General features: G+C 30.8%; 1 protein-coding gene across 5 annotated transcripts in view; it reads right to left on the bottom strand.

The window, feature by feature from the left end:
* Window positions 1-16,182, bottom strand: part of LOC145252644 (oxysterol-binding protein-related protein 8-like) — a 232,894-nt gene that overhangs the window by 17,828 nt on the left and 198,884 nt on the right. For all 5 annotated transcript variants that reach the window (XM_080112382.1, XM_080112384.1, XM_080112381.1 and 2 more), the window contains 8 exons: window positions 14,948-15,060; window positions 12,966-13,047; window positions 11,420-11,518; window positions 11,133-11,229; window positions 9,204-9,302; window positions 6,846-6,943; window positions 6,097-6,222; window positions 3,718-3,818 (listed from right to left, as the gene is read on the bottom strand). In XM_080112382.1, coding sequence (XP_079968508.1) covers window positions 3,718-3,818; window positions 6,097-6,222; window positions 6,846-6,943; window positions 9,204-9,302; window positions 11,133-11,229; window positions 11,420-11,518; window positions 12,966-13,047; window positions 14,948-15,060 — 815 coding nt within the window. The remainder of the gene's footprint in view (window positions 1-3,717; window positions 3,819-6,096; window positions 6,223-6,845; window positions 6,944-9,203; window positions 9,303-11,132; window positions 11,230-11,419; window positions 11,519-12,965; window positions 13,048-14,947; window positions 15,061-16,182) is intronic.

Below are 16,182 nucleotides of genomic sequence, written 5' to 3'. Positions count from 1 at the left end.
TTATATGTCTGGCCTTTCTGCTTGTACAGTAATAAAACTTCTCAAATGCACTTGTGATGTCAGGCTATATAAGGCATTAACTTTAGTCAAAATCGCCTGTTCTTTCTTTCATCGGATTTTTTCGATTATCAATTATTAATACTTATTGAAGACATTCCGATATAAAACATATCTAAGAACACTGGTAGGCATAAGTACATTTGTGTCAAATTTCAAAAATATTTAGTCCAGCTGTTTCGGAGTCTATAGGGAACAAACTCTCACACAGACAAAATTATTTTTATATAATAGTAGAGATATAACATAAGGATTTGATGTTGAATAATCAGCAAATGAAGATATCTATTCTATATTTCTCTTTGTCTATTCTACTTTTTTATTGGGAACTACAGAGTATATGGATCTTTATTATAGGGTGCAGCAAACTAAGTGTTATGGTATCTGTTCAATGCACAGTTAGGATATTAAGAGAGATTAATAGGGATTAGTATTTAATGCAAAAATGAGTACAAATTTAACCATATTCAACCATAAATTTGGCATAAATCATTCATTTTAAGTCAATAAGTTATAACTTTTGCTTGTTTTTAACAGGATTAAAAAATCTAATTCATAATGTATGGTTATAGGAGCTGGGTAATCTTAGATCTACTGTGCAGATGGTTCAGCCATAAACAAGTTTGAGCTTAAGATCCATATTACTTATCATCATGTTTGGGTTTTTTTTGACAGTTTTACATGCTGGCATTTGTTGGATGGCTTTAAGAAATTTACTTCCAAACTAAACTATCTTTAGCCAGGTCTTTATTCCTTTTCTCACAACTCCATTTTTACCACATGTTTTTTCCTTAGCCTTCTTCTATGAACTGATCTTGCTACATCAACTGTTCTACATTTACTAACCCAAGAATTATCACCCATTCTTTCAATGTGACTATACCATGAGAGTCTATTCTTTTGCACATTTTACCATATTGTTCAGATTTCATCTTCCATAACTAAACTTGTCTTTAAGAGTCGCATTATGCATCAATCATATCATTTTCATATTCTATCCATGCAACACATATTCAGATTTTTATGACTCTTTCTCGCAACTCCATTTTTATCACTTCCTTTCATGTTTTTCTCGATAACTACACCTGCTACCTCAACTGTTCTACATCTATTAACTCAAGAACTCTCATCTAGTCTTTCAACATGATCATACCATTGGAGTCTCCTATTCTACACCATCCACATTTAATCTTCCTCTGAGGTTATCAGATCCAAGCCTGTTTTTAACACCTATATTATACATCAGTCATATTCTCAGATCATTTCTCCCCAAGCAACACATATTCTCAATCTTCACTGATCTTCTGTACTTCATCACAATGCATGCACATGCTTGGTAAATTGTTCCCTTGCTTAACAATGGTTAAGCTCTGCTGGTTAATGATGAAAGAAATTCCTCAACTTTTGGTTTAGTAATTTGCTTTATTAGGTATCAACCTCAGTGAGTTATTTAATGCTGACCAATAATCATTTTATTTGTCAGTAAACAATGATTTTGTTAAGCATTCTTTGTTGTTGAACAGTCTGCAGAAAGCAGGTGGAGAATTTATGTTTTTATATCTAAATTAAGATTTTATAACGGCAACGCTCATACTGCTAATATGGAAGTGAAATTTGGCATCTCAAAATCAGTCAAGAGAGGAAATTAGACGTGTTTGATTCCAGGTGCCTTAGAAAGATTGGAGGAACAATCTAAATACCAACAAAGAAGTCAGAGACTGCACAAACAGGTCGTATCATTAATAATCTGTAAACAACAGGCTGGCTTGGACATGCCTTATGATTGGCCCATCAAGTGCTCTAATGAACCCCAGATGGAAAAACAGAAAGACCAAAAATGAAGCAAATAATCGAGAGAGATTTGATTGCAAAGGGAAGAAGCTGGAGGGACACTTTGGATCTGGTTTCAGATTGAAAACAATGGTATAATTTGACCACCTCATGCATTGTAGGATGCATGAGTTTCTAAGTCTAAGTTACTTGCTTCAATAATAGTGGCAAAGGACAAAGCTCTTGTAATAACTTTGCCATTGTCACAAGCTTCGGATAAATAATACCAGCATCCTTCCACCTGCATTAGTGGAAAGAGTCAGTCAAAATCAACAACAAAGTTTTTCTGGCACCAAAAGATCTCCCAGCAGATTCTGAACTTCCTCAAGGCTGAGCAAAGGTTGTCAAAACAATCTGCATAAGTGCAGCTATGTACAAGATGCTTGGAGCCTCTATGGCAATGAAGTGCAGACTATCACACACACACTCACAGACTGTCCCTTAAGTGAGACATGTTTCGATGCAGACCTAGGGGATGCCTTGGATACTGACTGACAATGGCTCTAGAGATGGAGTAAAATCCTATGATGATGATATTTCAAGAATAAAAAAAAAAATGTCCATCGAATTGATTTGCACATACAAAAAAAATCTTTGGGCAGTCAGTTTAGAATAGATTATGATGCAAATCAGTCCTGCCTGTTGATGTCAGGTGGAGGTATGGTTTTGTTCAGTCTTCAAAGGTTGAACCCACAAGGTTTTACCTTCTCTCCAAGAAAGGATTAGTTCATTGCTACTAATCCTTATTGAGGAATGCAGATGGGCTGCTCAAGCATTTCTGTAGGTCAGAGTCTGCTTATCCTAGAGTGCTGGATTCTCAAGACTACACTCCATCTTGTATCTGACCTTCTGACAACGAAGTAAATAATATGTCTAGAATGGATTCCATTAAAATCCATACATTTCATCAATATATGTTCCATCATAAATGGAGCACAACAGCCAACACAGAATGGAGGATCTTCTTTAAGCAGATATAAGTGCATTATGGATGTGTGACTGACGTGGAGGCAGACAAGACTTACTTCCTTCCTTCATTGTTTGTATGGGCAAATTCCAAATAATTTAACATTTATTTATAGATTGATTTTGAGTTCATACATAAAATTGTGTTGTCAGCTTTGATACTGTGTAGTAATATATTTTAAATCATCTTCATGATCCTTCTTACCTGTCCCAAGAAAAGAACCAACAGAGAATATCTTCAATCCTGGCCCATGAGAAAGAGGTCAACACCATCATCAAACAAGAAAAACAAATATTTCATTAATTACACCATCTTTAATGGTCCATACAATTCATATTTAACCCTTCTATCATTAAAATACTTTACAATGTTTATAAAAAGTAAAATTTGGAGATCAAGTCTTAAAAGGTTTACAAAGATTGAACCAAAACTTAATTCTCCGTTTTTTTATTTTTTTTTTATTTTGTTGTATCTGTAAAAGTTGCCATATTCTTTGCTTTTCAGAATCCTACTATAAAGATTTCTCTTAAACTTAAATGTTTTATTTAATTTTTATTTTTGACATTTTTTGAACTTTTAAAATTTTTTCATCCAGCTTTTTAAAAGTTTTTGTATCCCATTTTCTTTGTTTTCAGATTTTATTTATGTATATTTCTGCCTTTTCTATCTCCTTTCCTTCTTTCTGCAATTTCTCATCTATCTTCCTTATGTTTTCCTTTCTTCTTTTATTATTTGTTCGTTTTTAATGATCCCCATTGAAATTGTATTATGCTGGAAGAACTATTTTGCATGAAAAATAAATATTTGGATCTTGGAATGTAACTATATTTCTGGTAAATGGTTCAATTATTTCAATCACTTACTTTTCAGATTCCATATCCTTCTGATGTTCAATCGGGACAGTGTATCGTTTTAATCTTTGATTTTTAACTTCTTGCGAAGAATTCCAAAACAACTGAATTTCCTAAAAACAAAATGGAAAAAAGGTTGGATTATTCAATTGAAGAAATCTATTATATAAAAAACAATTGTCTGTATATGTTCATCTGAAAGTCAAAAATTAAATACATAGCCACAAACTTGGTATTTTCTTGATTGGCATTGCATCAGATCAATATATCTAATTATAATGCAATTACTGGGCCAGGTTTCATGGGGAGAGGGCATTTTCAACCTTAAAATGTACTAATTTGGAAAGATGTCAACTCATTCAAAATTATTAACATTAACTCTGATAAAGTATTAAGCAAAACAATGAAACCACTAAGATGTCTGATAAAAGACGTAATCCACATACAGTTTCATTTATTTATCTTACTACACATCTTACAAAGTGAGCTGCAGTATAGAATGTGTGGTTAAATAATCAATTGTTACCTATTTTGTGTTTTCAAAAATAGATTGTACTCTCAACTAATCATTTTAGTGATTAAACTTGTCACACTGCTGTCCAAGCCCACAACTCCAAATTTGCCTCAGTCTCTAGAAAAACAGGCATTTTATTCAAGCCAGCAGCAGCTCATTTACATATGAGGTAATTAGCAATCTTGCTAATTCACGAGACCCACCAGCATATAATTAGATGTGGTAGCCATTGCTTTTATTTCTTTTTTGTATGTGATTAAATTAAATTTTAACTATTATTTGCTTGACCAGGCATTTAACGATAGAATGCTCTAATCATATCTGATCAGCTCAACTTGATATCTTTAGGAGATTGTTACAGATTTTAACAGATTTGATATTAATATGCATTCATGAAATAAGCATGAAATGTGATAACTCAATAATATTTGTGCAGAGATAAGATAAACTCCAGAAATGTCAAGTAAAATCATATAGAAAGTGTTCAAAAATAGAGTGCAACTTTACATGTGCAAAAAATTAGTCTTAAAAGACTGTAGGAATGTCCCGAGTTATATCCCTTTGGAGAAAATTATTTCCTAGGCCAGAGTTATTCCCCTTGAGTTTTATCAACACTAGAATCTTGCAGGAATTCTCATAGAAATTTGTGATCGAGGATTAACACCAGAATTTTTCCTTATTTGCTTGCTGGACACACAACAGCACGTTTAGCCATGGGAATATTTCAGTTTTTGCAGTGTAGTTAGCACATACATTCTTTACCGGCTTGTTTTGTAATGGTAATGTTTTAAGATCTATTTCTGAGAAAATCTAAATAGTTCAGTTCGCACAACATCAGACTGAACCAAGGTTTCGATTTCCAAAAGAAAATAAACAAAAATAAAGTGTACAAAAAATAATGAAAAAATAATAAAAATGAAATTTTTTCTGGTTTTATTTCAGCCTTGGGGTCTAATAATGTGTTGTATATAAAAATAGTTTTTATAATTTTTTGTCTGTCAAATAATTTACGCTGCTAAACTACACATTTGCCACAATAGTAATGTATAAACTTAAATAGGTGCTTCTATATTATAAGAAATCGAAATATTGAATTTCAAGTAAAACAAATGATATCTATGTAATTTTCATGTCGCAAATACTAACATATCGAAAAATTATGGAAAATGATAACCTAGAAAAATAATTATTAATAAAAAACAGTTTTCGATAAAGTTTAGATGGAGAATAAAATTTGTCCGACATTTTGAATTACGTCCATCACGTGATGTAAGCAACAGAACTTAATCATCTTCCCTGTCAACTTATGCCTTTTTTATTAGTGTCTGCATAATTATTTCAAATTTTTTTAATTAAGAATTATTTTTTCTACCTTATCGTTTTCTATAATTTTTGGATGTGTTACTATTTGAGATCTGACAATTATATAAGTACCATTTGTTTCGTATGAAATTAATTTTTTGTTTTTTAGTTATATAGAAGTGCCCTAAAATGTTTAGTAAATAATTACAAAAAAAAAAAAAATACACATGTAAAAAATTCATTAATTGCTAATTCATAGTCATTACATTAAATATAAAAACATAGGAAAATTTTGTTGATGCATTTCTCTTCGATATAAATAAGTTGAAAAGGCATATATTCCACTGTTTTATTTCTCAACAGAATAAATGTTAAAATCTCAGTCTGTTGAGTCCTAAATTTTTGGAAAAATAAACTTAAGAAAAATCAGTTTCGTTTAAATAATTGAGTGCAAAAAAGAATATAGCAATATAAATTATAAAAATATTGGACACAAAAATAAAATAGATTTGTTTATCAAAACAAAAAATAAAACTCAAACAAGAAAAAATATTGGATTAAAATTTAAAACCCACCTCAGATCGTTTGTCTTTGATATATACATCTTGGTCCCAGTGTCCTTCTATCACAGCCAGAGTATCCGATCCCATTTTAATACGACCCACAATCCGATTTGACGCCTCTCCACTCCCCAGAAAAGGCTATAAGAACAAAAGAACATTTGAAAGTTAAAAAAAAAAAATCTTTCAAAATGTCAAACTCAAAATAAATAAATGTTTGGTCAAAAGTGAATTTCATAAAGTTATGGCAATTTCTATTAAATTTTAACTTGAATATCTTTGAACTGATTTCTTTTACTTTACCCTTAATAACAATAGATGTAAGTCTTTGGTTGTGCAGAGTAACAAGGTTATAAATTTAATGAGTTGTACCTACCCTACACTGCCCGAGATGCATTTTAGTCCTGACTTTTAAAAAAGAAAATTTGTTTGCACATTTATAATACTTTCAGAGAGAAAGAAGTATTTCAATTATAAGGGAGATAACTTTTTTGATAAAGAGAAAAATCCGAAACTAATTTCAAACAAACAGGAACAAATATTACATCAAAAACGTAATATGCGAATATACTTCAAATATTCAATGTTTTATCTAAAAAATTAGACTGTAACTTTATTACTTTTAATGGGTACCAATCTGACATGGTTTTGTTTCTTACTATTAAACAAAAATTTATCACAAAAAAAAAATTCATGTTAGTGACAAGAATTGGCAAAAACCTTTATTTTTCAAATTTATCAGTCAATAAAAAATGCAAACTTACTTTCAACTTAAATTCTAGTTCACATCGATATGTCGTTTTCGGACAATTGATTGAAACTTTCCCTCCCATTTCCATTGTTAGTGTTCCAATTAAAATACCTGTAAGGGGGGAAAAAATTAAAAAAGCATTGCAAGATGTAAATAAAAGTTCAAGAGAATATAACTAGTGTTTATTTTCATTACGAAATGTGTTTATTCCATTATAAAATCTATTTAAAAATATTGAACCATTCATATAATACTTCTATTTTCCTTTGAATTTTTGGAGATCAATTTCCCTCAATTTTTTTAGATAAAAAATATTGCTTTTTAATTTAAACCAACACAACTCATCAGATACACACGTGTGTGTGTGTGTGTGTGTGTGTGTGTGTGTGTTTCGCAAACAATTGTTTGTTTCTTGGATTCTTCGGATTATTGTTCTCATCTTGACTTATTTTCACAATGTTTTGGATGATGTAAGCTCTGACCTTCTTCAGGCATATATTGGCAAACTCTGGAATCTTCCCGTTGAACTATTAAATCTGCACAGAATTACAAATCCATGGAGGTAGCATGCTCTCATTCTGTCAACCATAACATTTAAATAATTTGAAATGAAATTTCAAGTGTTGCCTGCACTGAAGATTGAACCTTTAACCTCCAGAATAGTGTAACTTACAACTTAATTTTACCAAATACTTTATCTACTACAATATGGTACTTTACAAATCATTGTGAAAAAAAAACACTCAAATTGAGAACAATGGTCCGAATAGTCCAATAATACAAATTAATTTTGTCATTTACTACTCACCAATGTGGTTAGATATATCAACCCAAGATGCCAGATCACTTGCAATCAAAGTTAGGTATGCATGTTTCTATGTATCAGATTCACTCTAAAGTAATTAATTGATCATTAAGAATTTTGCAACATAGCTGCTTGGCCTAAGGTTGGGTAACATGGGATATATATATATATAACTGCTATTATATAAAAGAAATTTAGTATGTGTGAGTTTGTTCCTTATGGACTCAAAAATAGCTGGACCAATTTTTATGAAATTTCACGCAAATGTACATCATGTGTCTAGCAATTTTTTTAGCTAGGCTTTGTATCAGAATGTCTTTGATAAGTATCGATAATTGAAATAATCCAATGAAAGAAGGAACAAGCAATTTTGACCAAAGTTAACACCTTACACAGCCTAACAACACAAGTGCATTTGAAAAGTTTAATACAACACAAGCCGAAAGGCCCGATATATAAAATCAACAATAGGTTCTTTGATTTGACATGGGCATGTTCAAAATGAATATTTCTGTTTAAAACAATTGCACCATGATACTTGACATTTTCATTTTAAAATTTCAATTCAAGTCATTATCACTGCACAAGCAATAAGATCAGGCACATAAAATCAATAGTAGATTCTTTAATATGATGGGGGCACGTTCAAAATGAATGTTTCTGTTTAGCTGAAAGATGATACTTGACTTTTTCATTTTTAACTTCAATACAAGCCATTGTATATAAAAAAGAAAATAATTTTATAAACAGTAGGTTCTCTACAGTGCAATGTAGACTACAATGTATTATGGACTAAGTTATTGCGGAGAGGCATCTGAAGCTTCCTCCTGGTACACCACAATGGGTCCCTCACTAGAGCAGGCAATCAATCACCAAAATGTTTTATGGTTTATCATTTAGTTTGTAATGTTGGAATTCCTAGTTTATCAAAACAGACCTGATAATTAGTTTCTTCCTATATGTACTCAGAATTTGTAGTCGATAACATTTAGAAGAATTCAAATGGATCACAAATTCTTCAAAGCATTGTAATACCACACAGAGTTAATATTAAATACAAAGGAAAAGGTCCTACAAATATTTTTCAGAAACAATAAGCAAAAATCGCATACACTAAACATTTTTCTTATTAGCAGACATCTTTTACCTACCGATACTAATAATACAAACATTTACAAAAACTCAAAATAAACTAAGAATTCCAACAAAATGGGTACATGTTTTTACCAGATGTAAATCTATCAGTTATTACAGTAACATGAGATTGAAAAAAAAAAAAAAATGATTTGGTTGTTTTGTTTTGTAGGTTATTTAAAGCCAAATCAAATAATTGTGGAAAAATTTTATGCTTCAAGTTTTTTATATCTTCAAATATTTATTCATGGTGCTTGGTTTGGTTGGTTTGCAAAGAAAAATTGTTTTTTGCTTTGCAGAATATGATTCAGTTTTGCAAAGAGAAAGTAAAAAAATAAAAACCAATGTTTGGTGCATTTTAAGTAAGGAAACCAGTATCTTCAGACAGCCTGATTTGGTAAAACTAGTGAAAAAGAACATTTTCTGTCTTACCTTTGCAGTGAGCATATGGCATTGTAATGAAATAATCCTCTCCGCGGCTGAGGAATGTTAACTTAGCTGTCCCGTCAAGCAAAGCAGACAGTGAGTTACCTGGCAGCAGAGAAAGAAAAATTAAAATGTTTTAAGAATTAACATTTATCGATAATCATTTTAGACTCACAAAAATGACGAGCAAAATTTTTCTTTTTTTTTTTTTTTTTAACTTTTTAATAACAATGATCATCATGTAATTAGCATCACAATCTTAAAACATGGAATAAAAATAATCTTAGAAAATTTATAAAGGATCTGTTCATTTTTGATTCATAAAATATTGTTCTAATGTCCAAACGTGGCATGTAGATATATTATGACTAATCAAGTCTCATAGATTGTGTATGTAAAATGGACACAAGTTTACTTTGAAGGTCATGAAAAGCCAAAGATAAGATCAAAATCATCATTTCCCATAGAAGTTGAACATTGAATCAAAATGTTTTAAAACAATTTGGAGTAATGCTAAAATAGGATGAGATGCGATCAGCATTGAATTTTATTTTATAATTTGTGCATGATGCTAGACCTTTGTCCATAAAAATAGGCAAAAGTTACAGCTTATTAACTTAAGGGCATTATGCTAAATTGGTGGTTAACTATGATTAAATTTGTGCTTATTTTTGCATTAAATACTAATCCTATTAATACCTCACTGGGCATTGAACAGATACCATAATACTTAGTTTGCTACACCTTATCACAACAAAAGTCCATACAAAATTTCAACCAAATAGTTGCCAAAAAAAAAGTAGAACAGACAAAGAAATTAAGAGAAATATAATGATAGTAATGACTGTGACATCTTGTCAGACGAATGCCACTCCTTCATTTATTGACCGCCCGTGGGCCTGCATATGCTTCTTCAATCTTGCTAATGCATTGCACATCTTTGAACAGACTTGGCACCTATGTTGATTGGTTCGTGTAGATCAAGATAGAAAACATAGAACTGACATCATTGTGCACTTTTATGTAATTGCTAAAGCAACTAGCATAAGAGTATGGCAATCTGTGATTCTGTGTTCGTCTTGAAAGAAAAACAGTTGTAGTCGAAATGTTTTCATATGATTTTCTGTGATTAGCAAGATTTGCTTAACAACAAAGTTCAGCTAAACACCTTACAGATGCATACATTTTCATAATTAGTTGGTAAGTTTTCATCTTTCCTATCGGCTCTCTTGAGTTTTTCAAACACTTACTCAAAAAGGCAGCATTTAAGAAACATATGTTAACCACAGTAGCCATTATTGATTAATAATTCTTTAGTATGACTAAACCTAACAACCCTGACAACTGATATTGGATATCTTACCAACTGAGCTAACAAACCCGCTAAAACAAATTTATTTTCTCTGAGAAAGCAAACATTTAAAGTTAGAAATTTAAACTTGAAAATAAATTCATAATACTAGTTAACAAAAAAATGTGATAAACAATTGCTTCAAACTTTCTAGTTTTTGAAGTTATTGCTCTTCAAAGTTGGCCAATAATACCTGGTTTCTTTGCTAATATAAAAATAGAAATCAATGTTTTCCAACAGTTAATATGGTTTGGCATTAAGCAAATATACAAGACTTTATTTCTGGTACAGTATCTATCATCACCATTATCGTTTTGATCAAGCAAATCGACCAATAAGTTCCTTCATGGATCTATTGATGGCTCATTCCTGTGCATTAGGCAAATCTGACAAAGGAGCCATGAACAAATATCAAGTTCCACGCTAGTTAAAGGAGCGGAATGTAATGTAACATATGGCATAATCACGTTGGCACACCAGTTTTGCAAAATCACCAAAGTTAAGCAATGTTAAAACTGGGAGATGAAGCTCTTTTTTATTGGCCAATGAAAAAACAAAAAGAAATAATCAAAATACTGGTTTACCATAAAATTTGGATTTGGCGAGTATACTTCCACTTAAACTGAACCCGTCTTGACGGTTTGTCACGTAAAAGGCTGATATTGGTGGATGATGCGAAATCTGGAAATATTAAGAAATTTCAAGATTAATAAATAAAATCGCTAAAGATTATCCAAATTTAAGATTAGCACAGTTTTTAAATGTATGAGGAATAAGATGACATTTAATGCAAGCCAAATTTAATCTTCTCCTGCCTTTCTGCATGGTGAAGTGGAAATATGAAATTTTAGAAAAATATAAACAAACTTACTTGCTCGGCAATATAAAATGTTCGTGTGTTAGTTTTTGGATGACGCCAGTAACATCTGAACGTTTCACCAATTATTGGATTGTATGGCTTTTTGAGCCCCTAAAAATTCAAAGGATGTAGATAATAAAATAGATTACAAATTATTCAAAATTGTTTTACATTTATAAGAAAAAAAAGAAAAGGAAAATTTCTCTGGTCCTCATAATTAGTATTTAAAAGCTTCCATCCCCCAAAAACCTATGATTAAAAAAAAAAAAAAAAAACTCTCACTATAGTTTCCTATATTTCTACAAAGATTCTATTTGCCCATGTATGGAATATTGTTACCACATATTTTAACCTTGTTCCACAAAAGGGAAGCGTGTTCCTTTTTCTTTTCATATGTGATCAGCTAGTCCTGACCTTTTGACCCCTTCCCCCTCGTGTTTATGGTGTTCTTCTAGCCTTACCTTGGGGGGGATGGTCTTATCTATACAAAGGTCATAAGGTCGGAACTAGCTGATCACATATGGAAAGAAAAAGAACATACTTCCCTTTGTGGAACGAAGTCAAAATAATTGACAGGTATGCAAGATGGAGAGTTAGAGGACTCAAAAAAGTGACACAAATGCTAAAAAAAAATTACTAAACAGATCAAGCATAGAAATTAGCAGCATATGAGAACCTCTAATTGTAGGAAAAACAAAAGTTTGTACAATCCCTCCCTAAAATTTAAAAAATAAAAGGGAGATAATCTCCTCTCGAACTTTATTAGAGTTGACTTTCCTTTGTCAACCAAATTTTTTTTTCACACATATGAAACCACGGTGAAAAAACCCCAAAAAACAACTCCCAGAATACGAAACCATCTACAGAGCCAGTAACTTTTCTCCTTTTTTTCCCAAAATAACAACCAACATGCCTGACAAAGGTCGAAGGCTATAACTGAGCGAAATGTTGCACAAATAACACTCAAGGTGAAAAAAATAGTCCAATCAAAACAATATAAGTCAAACTTCATACAAAATTTTAGTTCCGATTAATAACATTAAAATAAAAATATTAAAATGGTGATTTTTTATAATATGATATGCTATGAACATGTACATCTATGTGTTAGTTCACTGCACAGGCCATGATCGTCTGTTGTCGCTAGATTCCAAGCAACTCGACTAGCAGCAAAATCCCACCCTTTCACTGTAGAGGTCCTCAGATGCCAGAAAACTATCCTGACGGCTTATTTCCTCTGACTGAATACGTTGGCAATTCCTTCCTTGCATAAATTTAAATGTAAGCTAACAAACATCTTGCTACCCAACTCCCCATTTAGGATACCCCCTATAACTCTGGCACTTAATCACCGTAGCCTCTTATATTTCAATGGCAATGTGAATTGTTGAATAAAAATCAAAACTAGTTTTGGTCATACATGCAGCAAACATTTTCTTTGTCACACACTTCAAAATCAAACAATAAAATCAGAATACTCACAGGAAAAAATGATGGAAAATAAAAAGTAATGAAAGCAAACAAAAAACTAATCAAAAACAAAAAACTTAAAATATACCTTGGGCTTTTTATAAAATCCAGATAAATACCATTGTACAACACTTTTCATTCTCGTGTAGGGATCTTCTTTCAAGACAGCACTAAAAAAGAAAAAGAAGAGTACATTAGATCAGTGTTTCTCCAACCTTTTTACCTTCATAGAATTCTTCCAATAATACTGATGAACCAAGGAACCTACATGTAATAAAATATTTTGCAATCTTATTTATTTCATCTTCATAGTGCAAGAAATATTTTTTTTGTTTTTTTTCATAACCGGTTTGGATTTTAAAAGTTTTCCTCAAATTTATTGACAATTTTGAAAACAAAATGAACATTTTTCTGACAATTTCAAACACATAACTGCATTTTTTTTTGCAGTTTATTCACAATTGTGTACATGCATAAGAACATTAGGTTTTTCAGGGGTTTTTTTTTTAACCCAAGGTTGAGCTAGTTGTCAGAAAAATGCTGATTTTGTTTTCAAAATTGTTAATGCATTTTTTTTAACCTAATTTTCTTATACATGTACAGAATTGTGAATAAATAATAATCTCTGCCTATTTATTAGTATCTAGTGAAGGAACCCTTAACATGCTTTCCCTGGTTAGGAAACCTTGCCTTACAGAAAAGGCTTATTGACAAACTAATATATATATATATATATATATATAACAAAAGTGAGAATGATTTGCAAGGGACACGCACACATCAGCAAGAATATCCACACTAGGATGTCTATTCTGCTAGGTCATAAATTAATCCACAATGTTTACAATTAGAAAAATTTTAGTCATTAGGTTTGTGGATTTTTTTTTTAGTGAAAATTTATTAAATCCTTTTGATTCCAGGAAAAGTTTTATTTTTAAGCTTAAAGAGCTTTTAGAAATTTATCGGGATTGTTTTTATTTGCGTTATGGCATATCAACTTCTGGGATCATTTTGTGAAATATAAAGTACTTTGTATTTGTGAGAGTTTGTTTTCTATGGACTCTAAAATGGTTGGGCTGATTTTTTAAAATTTCACACAAATTTACTTATGTTTTTGGGAGTATTTTTAGATAGGTTTTGTATCGGATTACCTTCAATAAGTTATCGAAAATCGATAATTGAAAAAATCCAATTGAAGAAACAATAGTTTAATTTTGGCCAAAATTAACACCCTTATACAGCCTAACATCACAAGTGCATTTGAGAAATTTTATCACTGTACAAGAGCCTGGTGTATAAACTCAAAAGTAGGTTCTTTAAAACAGAGGCATGTTCGAAATGAATATTTATGTTTAGAGCACAACTGAGGCATGATACTTGACTTTTGCATTTTAAACTTCAATTCAAGCCATTATATTTTATAAAATCCACAGTAAGTTCTCTACAATGTATTGTGGACTAAGTCACTGTGAGGAGGCATGTGAAGCTTCTTGCCAGTGCACCGCGTTGGGTCCTAACCAGAGTAGGCAATTAACTGATCTGATTTAAAACTGAGCAATTGCACCAATTTCGATCATAATAGAAGTATTGAAAGTGTGGAACATTTGTTGATTCTCGTTCAATTCTGGGCAATGTTGGGTCTCCCTGCTAGTCACTTGGAAACTGATTTAATTGTGTATTTGGTTTCAGATTGAAATCGAAGGGAATATCATTATTTACTGCTTTTCACACTCTAAGTACCTACTTTTATCAAAATGTTATTTCATTATTTGAGGTCCTTCAATGGTAAATAAAATAGGAAATATATAAATATTTTGTTTGTGGTTAAATTTGACAGAATGTAATACAGAAAATGATTCAGGTAATTTATTTTTAATGACAATATTTATTTTTCAAAAGCAAAATCAACTTTGACATGTCAGCTTTGAAATATCTAGAAACTCTGAAATAAATTAGTAAAATCTGATAGACAAGTCAAAATTCGAAGAGAATACTACTACTAATAATAAATAATACTAATAATGAATCAAATACTACTGCTACTACTACTAATAATAATAGATGACTTACTCTGAAAGAAGATCAGCATGGTAATAATAATCTGATAATTTATCCAAGAATGATCGAGGCTCAAGAATAAATGTTGGTAAGACAACTTTGGAAAGATCCATTCCAGGACGAACCTAAAACAAAAAAAAATGTTTAAAGATGTAAATCTAGTATTCAACATAAGAAAAAAAAAAAAGAAAAAAGAAAATGAAAAAAATACAGAAAAAGCTTTATGATGATGTATATCCTAGTAACGAAACAAATGTCATGTTTCAAAAATCACCTAAATTGATGAAGTAATTTTTTTAACTAATAAAATCAAATTTTATTTGAAAACGTGATATTGTTTTGATTCGCCATTTTTATTGAATAAGAGGAAGACAACTCAATTTGACATACTCAAATCAAAATCAGCATTTTAATGGTTATAATTCACTATTAAAATGCTAAAAACTGTAAAATGTTCCATATAAAAAAAATGACTTGATTTACATGATTTTTGAAATATGACATTTTCATTGCATGATGGGTATGTACAGAGAATTTTTAGTCTTTAAAAAAAAAATGTTTTTATTAGATTGAATTTAGGATAAGAACAAAAGAAAATCATTGTCAAATCATAGAAATTATTAATTTATATTATTAAGACAACTGTTCTCATCTTGGACATTATTCTCACAAAACGTTTCAATCGATGTAACCTTCAACCTTCTTTCAGTGTCTCTTGTCGAGCTTAGAAATTTGTATAAAATTTCAACCAAAACCCTTATTCAATCTACAGAAGTAACTTGCTCTCATTCTGTCAGCCATGTCCCAAGTAATTTGTATTACTAGTGTCATCAGCAAGATGCACTTGAAGAAGGCCGGGGGTTACATTGACAAACATTTTGGGGATAACCTTGAAGATGAGACCAATAATCTGAATAATTCAAATACAAATTAAACATAAATAATTATTTTATTCTTAGCTGGCAAGGAGATGGGGGTAAATTACAAATTCAATCTTTTCTTAACAGTATTAGTGCATATTTAAGCATTATAGCCATGACAAGATTTTAATTTGGCATAATAGATTCCCATAGTTAACAATGGTATCCATTAGGCTGATAAAGGAGTTTGGTTACAGAGAATACAAAGCACCATGAGAATTTTTATGTACAATTTTAATGAAATTTAAATTACAGGTAAATAACAAAACCATCCACTTTTATAATAAAAAGATGAAAATTTAAGACAAAAATTTAGATTACTAAAAT

This window comes from Euprymna scolopes, chromosome 29 (assembly GCF_053919585.1).
Source record: "Euprymna scolopes isolate OS-2025 chromosome 29, ASM5391958v1, whole genome shotgun sequence".
Classification (NCBI taxonomy): Eukaryota; Metazoa; Mollusca; class Cephalopoda; order Sepiida; family Sepiolidae; genus Euprymna; species Euprymna scolopes.
The sequence above is the reverse complement of the archived record's forward strand: the minus strand, read 5'-3'. Positions and strand labels throughout refer to the sequence as shown.